The sequence below is a fragment of the Dendroctonus ponderosae genome, unplaced genomic scaffold (genome assembly GCF_020466585.1).
Source record: "Dendroctonus ponderosae isolate FM_Combo_2020 unplaced genomic scaffold, Dpon_F_20191213v2 Dpon_F_20191213_3, whole genome shotgun sequence".
Taxonomy (NCBI): domain Eukaryota; kingdom Metazoa; phylum Arthropoda; class Insecta; order Coleoptera; family Curculionidae; genus Dendroctonus; species Dendroctonus ponderosae.
The window spans coordinates 4,376,840-4,391,221 of record NW_026018508.1 but is presented as its reverse complement, the minus strand read 5'-3'; the positions used below and the strand labels follow the sequence as shown (position 1 = coordinate 4,391,221).

At 31.7% G+C, this 14,382-nt stretch overlaps 2 protein-coding genes across 2 annotated transcripts in view; both read right to left on the bottom strand.

The window, feature by feature from the left end:
• The window catches only part of LOC109540364 (endocuticle structural glycoprotein SgAbd-2), a 1,714-nt gene extending 1,344 nt beyond the window's left edge, over positions 1-370 (bottom strand). Inside the window, exon 1 of the mRNA XM_048664705.1 lies at positions 357-370. Within this exon, the coding sequence (XP_048520662.1) occupies positions 357-370 (14 nt within the window). The remainder of the gene's footprint in view (positions 1-356) is intronic.
• Positions 371-4,363: 3,993 nt separating this feature from the next.
• On the bottom strand, positions 4,364-10,867 carry LOC109540360 (protein spaetzle 5; the record flags this gene model as incomplete). Its single annotated transcript, XM_019908714.2, is given in 5 exon segments — positions 4,364-5,349; positions 8,527-8,799; positions 9,256-9,484; positions 10,428-10,648; positions 10,707-10,867. Coding segments are annotated over 5 exon segments (1,053 nt in total), but the record flags the coding sequence as incomplete, so codon positions are not given.
• Between the last annotated feature and the right edge of the window lie 3,515 nt (positions 10,868-14,382).

Here is a 14,382-nt window from a genome sequence, read left to right as displayed (position 1 = left end):
AAATCTAGTATATTGCAAATGTATTAGGTTTACAAACTATGAATATATAATATTCATTAAGATAAAGTATGTCTTATTAGATATTTGCAACATTTATCAACTTTGCCAATTTTTCCTGATCTATGTCTTTAAATGGCTCCATTTCCTGGAAGATTCCTGTTTACATTGGCTTCATTTCTAAAAAAATCAGGATTCATTAATTAGATCAAAAGTTGTTTGATTTTAAAACAAAATAAACCAAAATGTGACATTGTGCGTCGGTGGTGGAAATACAAACATGTTGGCGGAATATTATTTTTTTATGAAAGGATGGGTCTATCTAAGTCTTCTTTATTATATGGTTACCATACGTTTACCCTTTATTACCCATGTAGGTTAGAGTTTATTAGTTCGATTATTATCATAAGCTTACGGTTATAATTGGAGATCTGATAAATTTTCTATTTTTTATTGCATTAAGTTGCGATCGATTGATCTTCGGTCAATTTTACACGTACTGCGGATTGCACTTTATGCGCTTTGTTTAGTATTTGGTCAATTATCATCAGATACATTTAATTCGTTAACACAGGCCTTGTTTTCAAGTTTATTCATAAAGATAGAAAAACTTTAGTTAAGAATTGTATCTTTTATTTTTCAAACTGATCTTCTATGATAGGCGTGCACTTTGTAAATGAGTTATAAAAAACTTATAATGAAAAAAGGGCCAAAACATTGCGGAAATTTGCGTCAAAATATCACACATATGTTTAAACTGATCAAATTGTATCCCAAATAACTATGGCAATTTATTGGGAAAATGTTTTACTTAATTGAGAGTGATAAATTAAAAAAATATATGAACGAGAATAAATGAACAAGAATGTTCAGATTTATTATAGATATTATAAATGAACAGGACTCCAAACATGCTTGTTTTCCAAGATATAGAATCAGGATATCTTGTCCCATTTAGCGATATCTTTTATGATATCACACGTCGGCAACAATATTAAAACATCCAGTAGTGAAGTTCTACTTAATTTTTTTATATGCGGAATGAATATTTTGGGGTAAGAAATATATTTTGTAATTATAGAATGGCGCCAATATGGGGATAAATTTGAATTAAAATTGGGAAAGAAATAAATGTTTTCTGCATGTTTGAATATTTTGCAGAATATGTTAAAATGTCAATGCCTTTGACTTTGATGGTTATTCCTAAATGATATGAATGATTGTCAATAATGTGCGTTTAAAATAGCAGTCTGCGTACTGTAACTCTTTGGGAAATATTTCACAATTCTGCATATTTTTTTTAGGTATGTATATATTTTTTATTCCCACATAACATTATATCATAAAACTGTATAATAACTCACGTAACATCAGCAACATATTTTTAGCTTTGTTGTAAACTTCCTACCAACCCCTTAAGGAAATCAGAATGTATTTATCAATGTTGTAGAATATTTATAAAGGGTATTATTAATCTGATGTTAGCCTTGTGATTTTAACATGTAGTTTTGTCAGAGAATTGTTACTGTGTATTAATATAAAGTTTAGATCATAATTGGTTTGGTACATTCATGTGTGGATCCTACAGGTTCAGCCTGTCAATTGAAGGAGGGTAGAATAATTATTGGTTTCGTAATTGAAACACGTTTTGATTAAATATTAAGTGATTCAGCTTCAGTAGATCATCAAGTTGATCTGTATATGTTCGAAATATATATTAAGTTTGACAAAGTATATTTTTAGTATACTTTAGTATACCTAAAGACATAGTTATTGTCAAGAAAAAAGGTTTCATTTATTGAAAAATTAATCTTAAATCAGATGGTGTGCAAACCGATTTATCTACATAGAAAATTTAACATTTTTCAAAAATATATTTAAAATATGGATTGTAGTGATCTGATGCATACCCGAATGCATCTCAAGACAATACTTTGTTAAAATCTCGAACTTGTGAAACTAATTGAACTTTGTCATTTCCGATAAACGCTCTGTGTACTACTACAGTTTCGAATTCTTACTTGATTTTGAGTAAGTTGTGAACCTTGTTTAGTATTTAGGTAGCAATAACGATCCAAAACTTTTTTAATGATACATTTTTCCTCGAAATTAAATTATTTATTTAAGGCCAAATAAACATTTCTATGTTACATAAAACAATCTGACAATCTCTATACAAAATCTGTCAGATTTCCTACTCGCATGAAAGAATTTTAAAAGTTTACGTGTTCAAATCAAAATAGTAAATGCGTTCACTATCAAAATTCGATTCCGGGTATAATAAAAATATTTGCTGGTGTAAAAAAATCGTTCTGAAAATGTCATTAATTGGACAGTTTCAAGTAATAAAACCTTTTAAGATCGACCCATAAATATTTGTAAAACCACAATGGCTTAATATAATGTTTTGCACCGTTGCTCTGCTTATATCAGTCTATAGTATTTTCAAATTCTCTGTTGTTGTCACTTATGTGACACGGGATGACAAAAATTTAATTTTTTTGATGCCCAAGTGGACAGTACACAGTTTCGCCACTGTTTTCGATAGCGAAAAAATATCTTTTACTCATTACAATGACATGACAATGACAATTGACTTTTACGCCTATTATTAAATTAAATTTTCTTCATCCCGTGTGGAAACTAATAACTTTCGCCACGCACGCTGACTGCTTGTCTGTTTGTCACTGACTGTTTTGACAACATTTTCAAAACCTTATACTTTTCCGGGCTAGTTTCCACCGAGGATCAATAAAAGCAGAAGTTCCGCTTCTGCTTGAAGTTTACATGCAGTTTTTTGCACCTTGTACCGTAATATACTATGAATAATGGGCGGAAAGGTAAATTGTCATTGTTATTGTCATGTCATTGTAAAAGTAGAAGTGATTATTTCGCTATCGAAAACAGTGGCGAAACTGTACTTTCCACCTGAGGATCAAGAAAATGTGATTTTCACACATTATTATTTTTTATACACAGACACACTGTATTAGTTCTTAAAAAAGTCCTTCATTCAGCAGTCAATAGTTTCTTGAAGTTTATTACGAATTTCTTGAAGTTATACGAATACTGGCATGTTTTCTTCATCGTTATCAATCTTTTAGAACTCAGTTGGTTAAAAATATTCTGAAAAAGATCATGAAAAGTTGCCGGTTTTTAATCAAAAATTATTATTGTTGTGCTTTTAATGTTTACTACTTTTCTGTTTATTGTTAAGTTTCATTTACGTTTTTTACATCGGTTTGATTTAACAGGCTTTTTTTGTGAATGAGACTAACGAGGAAAAGTTTTAATAAATTGATATTTTTTTCGAAGCGAATAGCGGTTTTTCAAATTTAAGTCATAAAATGTCTGCAGCTATTTGTCTCTATTTCAAAGCTTATAGAGTTTTTCGGAGAGAAATAGATTCTTGTCTTCAATTTGGCGATATGGTGAACTTACAAGTAAATATATTTTATCTCAATATTTTAATGAAATTATCCGAGGTGAAATTAGGCACATTAATCGGAAATTATCTGTATAAATATCAACTATTTCCAGATGTGAACTGGGACCAAGTTTATTATGAACAAAATAGTAGTTACTCTTAACTTGCCATAAATTTAGTTTCTTTGTCCTTTACTAAGATGGTGATATGCTTGAAGCTGATATAAAGCGGTATTTTATGATGAAAGTGATAAGTCTACAATTATATTTCTGTTGTAGAAGAAATCCTAGTGTATGTTGATGTAATTAAATAAAGTCTATAAAGAAGACAGATATCGTTTCTATAATATTTTCCCTATTCTTGTGTAGGCGCACATCACCATTGTGTATAGAAATTGATGAGCAATACATTAATTGCTCACTCTACTATTAATGAGATTTTGCTCCTATAAACCGTGGTGTTAGATTCGATTCTCAATGTGTTATAATTTTTAAAATTGTCATAATTGGATATGGATATTTTCGCAGCTGGCAAATTTAAATTGTTATTGTTATAGTTAATTGGATCGAAAGATTGAATGGATTCCTGTGTCAATGTTGGGCAAAAAATATAGAACGAAAAGGAATACACTTGCATTAAATTAATTTGGCGTGCTTGAAGAAATAACATTGAAACTTTGTAGTTCGAGGATTTATGGACGTTTTTTATATGAGAATCATTTTTAATTTTGTTGTTTTCACTTAAAATAGTTGCACCCGAAAATATTAACATCTGGTATAAATTGAGTAATGACATTAAATTTATTTAAAAGGCGTCTTTTAGACTGCAAAATATAGAGCTTAATTTTTTCCAATTAGATATAGATGAATAGACAAGTTAGGTTTAACGGAAATAATACACTTTGAGAGTATCCACATGTTGAATTATAAAATGCTTGAATTGTTTTAGAGTATTTTTATTATTTTCTTTTGGATTTCATAGTCGCCAATCGTAACCCACTAGTTGCTGTAAAAAAACTTAAAAGTTATATTTCGTTGTTTAACCTAGCCATTACAAAGCTATTTTATTTTATCTATGCTTAGTAACAATCACAATAATTATCAGTAAACCTCAATATTTAACAATGTACAAAAAGTTATGCACTTAGCTTTCATAGCAATCTAATATTTAGTTAAATGTGTCAATTATATAAATACATGGCAACATGTACAGTGCTGTCTTTTTTATTTCCTATAAACTACAGGTACAAAAATATAAAACATTATAGTGACAAACATAAATATTCTTATATTTTCTTTGAAATACATACTGAAATAAGTCTAGGTATATCATTTTCACTGGATCATTTTTGCCTATTTGGAAATGATCTAGCAATATTTTATTAGGCTATAATTGTTTTATGACAATTGATTAATTTCTAGAGACTAGGACCTTAGGCAGTGATACGCATTACAGCAACAATGCAAGGCCGGCTTCATTCAGGCATATCTATTATGTTGTAACGATAATGAACGTTGAAATTCAAAGTAATTTTTCATCAAGAACCAATCCATCAGCATTTGATAAATTGTATCAATTTTATGTTTTTATTGCTTCAATTTGCTCGATGCATTTCTGGTGAAAGTTTGTTTAACTGGTCTTAAGTACACGAAAAAAGCAGGCTATTACTTCTGTGTATAATAAATTAAGTATATTCCATTTGATGCAAAGTTAGAGTAAAACGGAGTAGTGCTTTATGTAAAATCATTCCTCACACCTAGTTATTCGAAATGGTGCATATACAGCAACTGGGAAACCAAAAGGTATCACTGTACAGGTCGCTTCCATTTCCTTCGAGGGCAATAAGTCGTTTTTGAACATATTTTTGTTCACACTTTGATGAATAGCCTTGTGGTAGTTGGCACAAACCGTTGCAATTGGTGTCACTGAAACAAAGAACTTGATTAGAGCCACAAAATAGTATCAACAAGATTAAACAAATATTTAAATCGTTGGAATTCAAGTAGAAAAAGTGAATTCGTATCTCATATACTTGATGGGGAAGATCGTAATTATTATATCAGTTTTATATCTTAATACGTGTAGGAAGTTTATAAAGTCTTTTAGCAGAAGGATGTTTCGAAAAGCACAAGCCAAATCTCGGATTTTAATCGACTAACTTATAATGCAATTAAATGTTAAAGACATTTAGCTTTTTAATGGTGTCTACAATTTATTGTTCATTGATTTAAACTATTTCATCGTTTTTGTAACTGTGAAATCAGCTGATGTTTATCACATAATTAATTAATATTTTGAATGTGATAATTCTTACAAAGGAAAGACAAGAAACCAGCAATTTAATAGTTTCTTAGTCGTTTTTCAAAGAGCAAGGTACATTGGTACCACAACAGATAAAAAATTTAAAGCCGAAGCAATGCATGTTGAAGAAAATGTATTATTATGTTACTCAAATGACAATTATTCCTGAAAACATTATTTAAATAAAAACTAAAACGTTCTAGGTTCTAACTAAACTTAGCCACTAAGAATGATCGGGTTGTCGTTGGTCGGATTATTTTCTTGTTTTGGAAACGTGTAACTTTTTGCAGGATTCATTTACAGAAATGTAAATTTATGACTACTTTTGCGACAATTTGCTGGCTGATATACCTATGTAATAATTTATTATGTATATCTATAAATAAACATTCTCAGTTTTTGTCGAAGTTTTTGAATTGTCGATATAATGATTTATTATTTCAAATTATAGTACTCGTATATGGCAATTAAGTCAACTTTTTTCATCAATTAACTATTTTGGCTGCGTAAAATGCAAATGCATAACAGTTTTTTTCCACTGAAACTTGTATAATACATATAATAAGTGTCCGTAATTGTACCATTTTTATACGGTTATGCGTTATATTTGTTATATTTATGTGAATAAGCAGAAACAGCAACCCTGGAGCATAAAAATTAAAACCTGATCAGTACAATGGCAAAATACATGTTTCCCTCTTTCCATCATTTCATGGCAAAAAACATGTGCAGAGTGGTTGCACGCACATGCAATGCAACATTAAAACGTTAGCGTGTCTCGGGAGTTTTCAGAGAAATGATTTGTTTGCCCGGTAGCGAATTTATTCCTGTTAAAGGGTCCACCCAGTATAAAGATTTTCAAATGAAATGTGGCAATAATGTGTAGTGTGAATAATAAGATTCAGTTATCTATAACTGATTTGATATGCTTTTTATGAGCGTACACGGTGGATAATTTCCGACCCTGTTACTTTTAGTATTTTATAATTTACATATTTAATTATAGTAAAACATTTGTGACAAGCCTGTGTCTGTTAAGCGGACAATTTTAATATAGAATTTTAACATTTTTCTTTATAACTGCCAGGACAATTATTATTACGCAAAATCTATTAGAAAAATAGCAGTATTGCCTTGACGATTATTCATGAATTAACTAAGAAAATAGGATTTCTCTGCTAGTTGGTTTCAATTAGCCAATTATATATTTTTTAACAACCCGATATAGTTGTAGGTATAAATAGATAAATTACTACCGCATGTCATTGAAAGGTACTCAATAAAATGTATTTTTTTTAATATAAAAGAAAAAAATGCGCAAAAAATATTTCACAATTCTGCATAAAAATTTATTTTGAGAAATTCTTGTCAATATTTAAAACATATTGATCCGTTAATTAGAAAATAAATGAAATTGGATATTTTACTTTGAAGATACATGATTGAATTAAAGGTATTATTTGTTATGTGTTATATTGAAGGGTATTCGAACAGTTGGGACTTGCAGATGCAGAGTTTTTACGATTTTTTTTTAAGTWAAGTAACTATCATGATGAATGCACAAAATAATTTTCGGAGCCTGCAACKGCAATATTTACGCRATTATTTTATATTGTTCGTAGKGACTTAATAATAAGACGATGGTAGAAKCGCTTTACCAACTTTACACAGCTAAATTTTCTCTAACTTTGGAAGTGGATTAATTCTGATTGCGTCMGGCTATTTTGTTTGTGTTTGTAGTCCMTTCATTTTTTGCTCGTCAATGTTTTGGTAAAATTCATACATCTCAGATTAATTTTCTACAGGGTGGCAGATAAAAAATGAAAAATTGGTGAAAAATTAAAAGTTCGGAATGCCCCTAGTTGGATAGAAAAAGGTTGTTTGAATCTTAACGGCAAAAGTTTAAAAATAAACCAAACAGCTCGAAACAGTTTCTGATTTTTTCGGTCATGTCTTCTATTTATAGGGTGGTCTCAAGAATCAACTTTTTGGTCTTGCAACGATAGCTTTTTAACAACTCACTTTGAAGCTAAAAGTTCATAGACAATCTAAGACGGAAATTTGATATACAAAGAAATGCATGAGAAATGACTCAAATAGGAATTTCCCCGTAAATCTGTGATTCTACCAGACTTTCAACAACTGTGAAATTCACTTTCAAATATTTCGATAATTCATGCAACCCAGTATATTAAGTTTTCAACAACTTATATGATAGAAAAAATGTATCACTACAACTCCAAAATGTTTAATTTTTTTGCGACCACTCGTTTAGTGTCTACAGTGTTGAAATAAAAACTTTTTAGTGTCTTTTTGTCCAACTGAGAGCATGTGGAACTTTCATCAATTTTGCATTGTTTCATATGCCACCTTGTAGAAACTTTATATGAACCACTAATTTTTCCAAAAACAGGCACTAGCCGTAAAATGATACACTAAATAATGCTTCAAAGAGAGATCAAATTGCTCTCAGCGGAATGTATCCAATTCCAAAATTAGTGGAAATTAGTCCGTGTAACACATATTTTTCTGAGTAGTTTATATGTGAACAAGGGTGCAGATTACAATGAGATACTGGAATATTCAGTGGAAAATGGAACATATTGGATATGAAAGTTACTTACTGATAACCAAGTAATAAGAAATATAAATATATATTTAATCAATGCGCATTAAGTAAAAATATACCTAATTTTCGAGATTCTGCCTCAATATATTTATTTGTCTGTTTATAGCTTGTCAGTTGAAAGCCTAATTTATTAAAATAAAATCAGTAAAAACGTTAAAAAAACCATACTTACGCACACATCTCGCTTTTCACCAACTGAGTATATTGCTGATTAGTTTCTGGCATATTCACAACGTACATCCAGTTGCCTTTACTATTAAGAGCGGCTTTCGGCATTATGTAGCTAGATCTGCTTCGGCAGAGAGACTGTCCAGTAACAGTAGACTGCCTTTTAGGGCGTAAAACCGAAGCGAAAGCTGTTCCGTTTAACAACGGATTGTCTAGATAATGTGATGTTCCATCTAGAGTTCGTTTTTTTCGTAGAGATCGTTTCAGTCTTTCATTTCTAAAAAATAATCGCAGAGTTAAATAAGCTGTTTAAAACTGTATTATTTKTCCAACATTGAATTCTTTAACATTTTCTAGAGTGTTTGTAGYAGCATTCRATCAATACATTTTAAAWTGAATCACTTGTTCCAGTTTTGTATTTTATTATRKAGTAWWYAGAATRTGYTTTCAATAGTTAAAGGCCTTTAATGGACAATACCAGTGGTTGYATGTTATTTTACAACTTAAATATCTATAARAATAGCAGATAGGTTTRRRAACATTTTAAATTTTTCATAARWAGAAAAAAGCAAGWAAAAATTGMTTTGAACGGGGGAAAAGTGTTAWTTTTTTCCAMTTASAYAGGTACYTACKGTTTTAAATTTTGTTTTATATCATAAAYTTTCTTTRAAAGCGACATTGTTTTGTAATTTTGTATTATGCGGGGCGATTATCTATTGATTCAAATGTTTACCTTTTCCAAATGTCGTTAATATGAGTGTATGTAGGAGGAGCGAAAATCGGAGACGACTGATAAGAATTAGCATTGTATTGCGTTCCTCCGGTCTGGGGAAAATTACTGCTGTACTTGTAAGTTAGGAACGTGCCATCCTTATTGAAATCGGGGTATCCATTGAAATCTAAGGAAAAGTTGTGTTGGGGCAGATGAGGTTGAATGGGCTTTGGTGGAATATAAAATCCTCCTGAAACAAAATTAATTAATAGCCTAAAGAATGAAGAGAATTGAGTTATTTCCGAAATAGTGTGACGCGCTCATTCAGTAGTTTCAAATGTATTAATTAATATTAAAACTATTGCATTGCGGAATGCAACTATTCTAAAAGGTAAATGGTCCATCCCGATAAGTCCAAAAATAAACAAAGCTTTAAAGGATACTTTTTTGAAGATCGGCCAGATCRCTTTATGTTTCGGTCTATTACTCTTCTGGGCATCGCAGTCCAAGAGCTCATAACAAGATTGGAATSTATGTTATCGATWAAAAAACACATTTTAATAAATATTCCTATAYATWACAATGAGGTTTTATTGGACGGAATTATGTATCAACACCGTAATAAACTGTTTTTAAAAAAAGGACAATTTATTCAGAGCAACTGATGCAAAGATCTGACCACGACAAAGGTCTCGAACAGAATCATAAAGCTAAGTCATACAACTGCGAAGGTAAACAATAAAAGCATAATCAGCAAATACATAAGTACTGAGGTGTACAAAAGTAGTGCATCTAACTACGGCTAACCAAAATTAGTACTGTATTTGGAAATGGTCAGGTAATTTTACGAAACACGTCCCTGCGTGAAATGTATCTTTAACATTATCTTTATGAATATTCATGTAAGCCAGGATAAAACGACAACCATTTTCCGGCAAATTTTCGGTTTATCTCCAATATCCAAAAACTAATTAAATCGTTTCTAATTTTAAAGTTGCTTTTGTTAATCCCAAACTTATACAATTGTGTGATAATTTAAACCAAACCTTTATCAGCAAAATTATTTACTTTGCAGTAAAAATTAGGCGTTAGACGTGATAGTTTTTGTTAAATCGATAAGTTTCCTCAAATTTTATTATTTTGAGCTAACGGCTACCTAAAAAATGTGTTGGGTGAATACAAAAGCTTCTTACCTTGTTCTGGAAATGTTTGAGGAGGTTTTGGAATATAAATAGGTTCTGGATAGTGATATCCGCCATCGTTGTTTTGTACTAAATTCGGAACAAAAGCCGGAGGACCATAAACGGTGCTAGGTGGTGGAAAGTAAACAGAATTAAAATCTTCTTTGGCTTCGTTGATAATGAGGCTTTTATGGTCAAACTGCCATTTCTGGATCAGTTGGAAGATCAGCTCGCTGCAAAGCAATTATTTATTAATGTACCCAGAACGCAACATAATATGCCGAAACCCACCTTGGATAACGATCTGGATATTCGCAATACGTTAATCCTGGTCTCGCGCAAGGAGGAGTTTTTCCAGGCGGTGCTGGAACGAACGAGCAAGTCGGATTTGGACCATATTCAGGTTTGCATAACGAAGTACATTCTAGAATCCAGTTTATAAATATCCATAACTGAAAAATATTGCGCTTATTAGAAAACGTTTATGGAAAACAGGAAGGCAAATAGAAGCGAAAAATCGATCAATTTTTTGCATTTGCATTGACGATTGATTAAGTTCAAATTAATTTCGCAATTTAAATAATTCCAGTATATTTTCGGTTTGTTATCTAAATCACGTATGGTTATTAAGGTATTTCTATTAATCATTAGTGACAAACCTAGAAGAAAAAAGCTCGAATCGTCGAAACAATGAGAGCTGATAAATATAAATCTTTTTCGGCAAGTGTAGCTTAAGAAAATGTAATTTTATCACATTATAAAATGTCGCTTTTACGTCGATCGTAACCTGGTTTATTTTTTTGTTTGCTTGTTCAACTGATTAAAACTAAAGTTTATGAAGAATGCAGAACGGAAAAACTTTTAGGTCGAACCCAAAAGTTTCTTCTACAACAAAGCTTTTAGTCGAAAGATGGTAGCAATTGTTCTAAGAAAGCAGGTATAAAAATCGAACACTTTCAGAAACAGTTTCTTTTCAAACTAAATACAATTTATATAAAAATGCGGATGTATTGAGTGACCAGTGTTCACTCAATAGCTGTGTGTTATCACATTAATTGGAGTTTAAAAGTAAATTATTAACGTCCAATATAGTTGCTTTCGAAATCGGCTTCCTCTGCTTTTAATATTTTTTGTTTATACTATAATGTCAGGAGATTTTCTCACATTATTGACCACCCTGTACAAAAACTAGCAAGGGAATCAATTGTGAGCGCGGGTCAAACAAAATGTAGTTAAACTATAAAAAATGAAAAGCTTTCTGCATCAGCAGAGCCGATATAAGCTTTTAAAATAGGCAAATTCAGATTTCGAAATGCGCCAACCTCAGGCACCCCAGGACCGGTTTCGAGCCTATTAGCTCTCATCATCTGGGTTCAGCCTTAAATTAGCGATTCCAATACCTGCACTTTGCAATGCCAATGTATTCACATCGGCAAAGAAACTAGTTTTTTTCAGCTATTTTCAGCATATTTCAAAATCCACTTAAGTTTTTCTTCGTATTAATGCCGCGAGCAAAAGAAAGCATTTACAAATCAGCATACGGCTTGAATCTCGATCTGCCATTCCAGCGGACTATACTCAACACATCCAGTATCTAAATTTGAAATTTTCATAAAAATCGCGTAAAAAACGAATCAAATAGTCTTCAAAATCAAGATGTGTATTCCGTCCCTCTTGATGATATCACTCAAGGAGCCTTGATAAATAATGCTTGGCTAGAATATGATCATTCTTTTAGTCAACCTTTTGACAAAATATCAATCTGTTGAGGCTCAGAAAATCATGAAAATTCGAGAAAAAGCTGATCTGCGAGCTCATATGAAGTCAAGTTAACTATTCCGGCCCTGTTATTGGTGCGAGAAACGAGAAACATTCCCAAATCATGACCTGGACGGAATGTGGATCTGCCATTTATTTATTGTTTTAACTGCATGTCAAGCTATAAAAGTCCAAAGTTTTATCGACCGAAATTTATCTACCGAAAGATTCATAGATGAGCACCTGTCGAAATCAAGTTAGATATTCCGTAGAGCATTGATAAATTGATAAGAAGCATTGATAAATTGAATGTGAGTCAGTTAGCAAGCCTTTACACAAAATATCAAGCCCCAATTACTCAAAATTGTATAAAAATTAATAAATGCTTCGATAGCTAACATTTAATTTAGTATAAAGAGAGGTATAATGTGCCTGATTTGTTTATCTTTGGCTGAGAAAGCGGGTTTGTTTACGTTATTTTTCCAAACGAGATTGAACGTGAAACTTGTCTTTGTGAATATTGCCGTGTGAAAAGGTATTTTCTACCAAATTATCAATAGTAAAAAAAGGGAAATTGAACTTCAAAGTAAGCAATTCAATGACTCATACAAAGGGCGATCAAGTAAATGGTTATCGCATCATGTTGGTTCTGGAGTTCGGTTTCTACGGACTGCGGTGAAACTTCGATATCACACGAGTTTTCTGGAAAAAGGGGCTGAAAATTCGGTTTATTACAGGCAATGAACGAAATTGGTCGCTAGCCCTTTGTGTCATGTGAATCGCGTTCTTAGCTGGAAAATATGGAATCCTTAAAGAACCTTAAATAATTACCCTTAAAGAAAATGTATAATCGGAATTGCATCATTGTTCATTTTCATTGTGTGATCAAGTGTAGTGTATGCTTTTGAGGATAACCTAATATGTAGAACATGAAGGATGGAGGCACCAGTTTGCAGAAAGATGGTAAGAATTATTTCTATCTATGAATCCTGTAGTTTGAACTGAGTTTAGTTTTTGGAAACGCAACTGAAGTTTTACGGATTATTTTCATTTATCTTTTTTCGTTTTGCTGATTTTCAATAACGTGGCTTTTGGCAGATTTTCTGCTCTACTAAAGACATTTTCTTTTTTCTTTTCAGGTGGCACAATGCAGCTTCTGGTAAGTTTGGCATTACTTTGCCCCTGGTTGCCATATAAGTTGTAGTATAGTAACTTTTAGTCCCATATTATTGCCTTGTCTTTTATTATATTGTTGCATTTAATATTTCTACGACGAGGGAGTTTTTGGATTCTGTATTGGGCTTTTGAAATTTTTTATTTTATTTTCACTCGCAGTTCTCAATGGGAGACACAAGATAATGTCGTTCTCTTGTGAACTACACATTTATTGTCGTGCAAGGTATGTTTTAAGAATCATTGGGGTTTTTCTGTTACCAATTACATTCGAAACTAAAGGGTTCTTGTATTCTTAATGGCGATTGCTTAGATTTACAAAATTTAACTTTTTTGCTCCCTTTTCCAACGATTTTTGATGGTCAGGGTCACGTAAAGTAGGAGTATTTTGCTGCAAATACTATTTTAATTGTTCTTTTTATTACCGTTTTTCTGTTGTAAATTTCAATTTTTGCGGTTTTAAAGTTAATAATACCTCCGAATCCAGACTCAAGTGCCTAAAGCTATGTGAATTTTATTTATTATTTTGTGGATAGCGCCTTAAAAGATTGCAAGTGGTCCTGGTCTTCCATTTGGATTTAAAGATGTTTTTCCAAATTTCACACTAAACAAATTATTTTTGCCAAACGATTCATAATAGGGATTTTTTGAGGCCAGGATTCGTAGGACTAGTCCATTTTTTGCTGTTCAGCGCCCTTCAGGCTGTATGTGGTCCACATCCAGACTTGCCGCTTCTAAATTTGAGTCACTAAATTGCGTTGAGTTTTTTTTGGGGAAAAATGGGGTTTATGGGAATTTCACCGGTCTGGATCCGGACAGCATGTTTGTAGAAGTAGATGGCAACCAGCGTTGAAGTTTTTCTTTGATACCATTTATGCTGCTCGCATGTGCAGATTTCTAGAATTTTATGAAGTGGCTTTCCATTTCGCATTTTGTGAATGTTATAAAGCGGTGTTTTTAAACTAGTGGCGCACTTTATTTCGCATTCCAGGTAAATTGTTGGTCTATTTTAGTACGTTTAATTAGAAACAGGAAG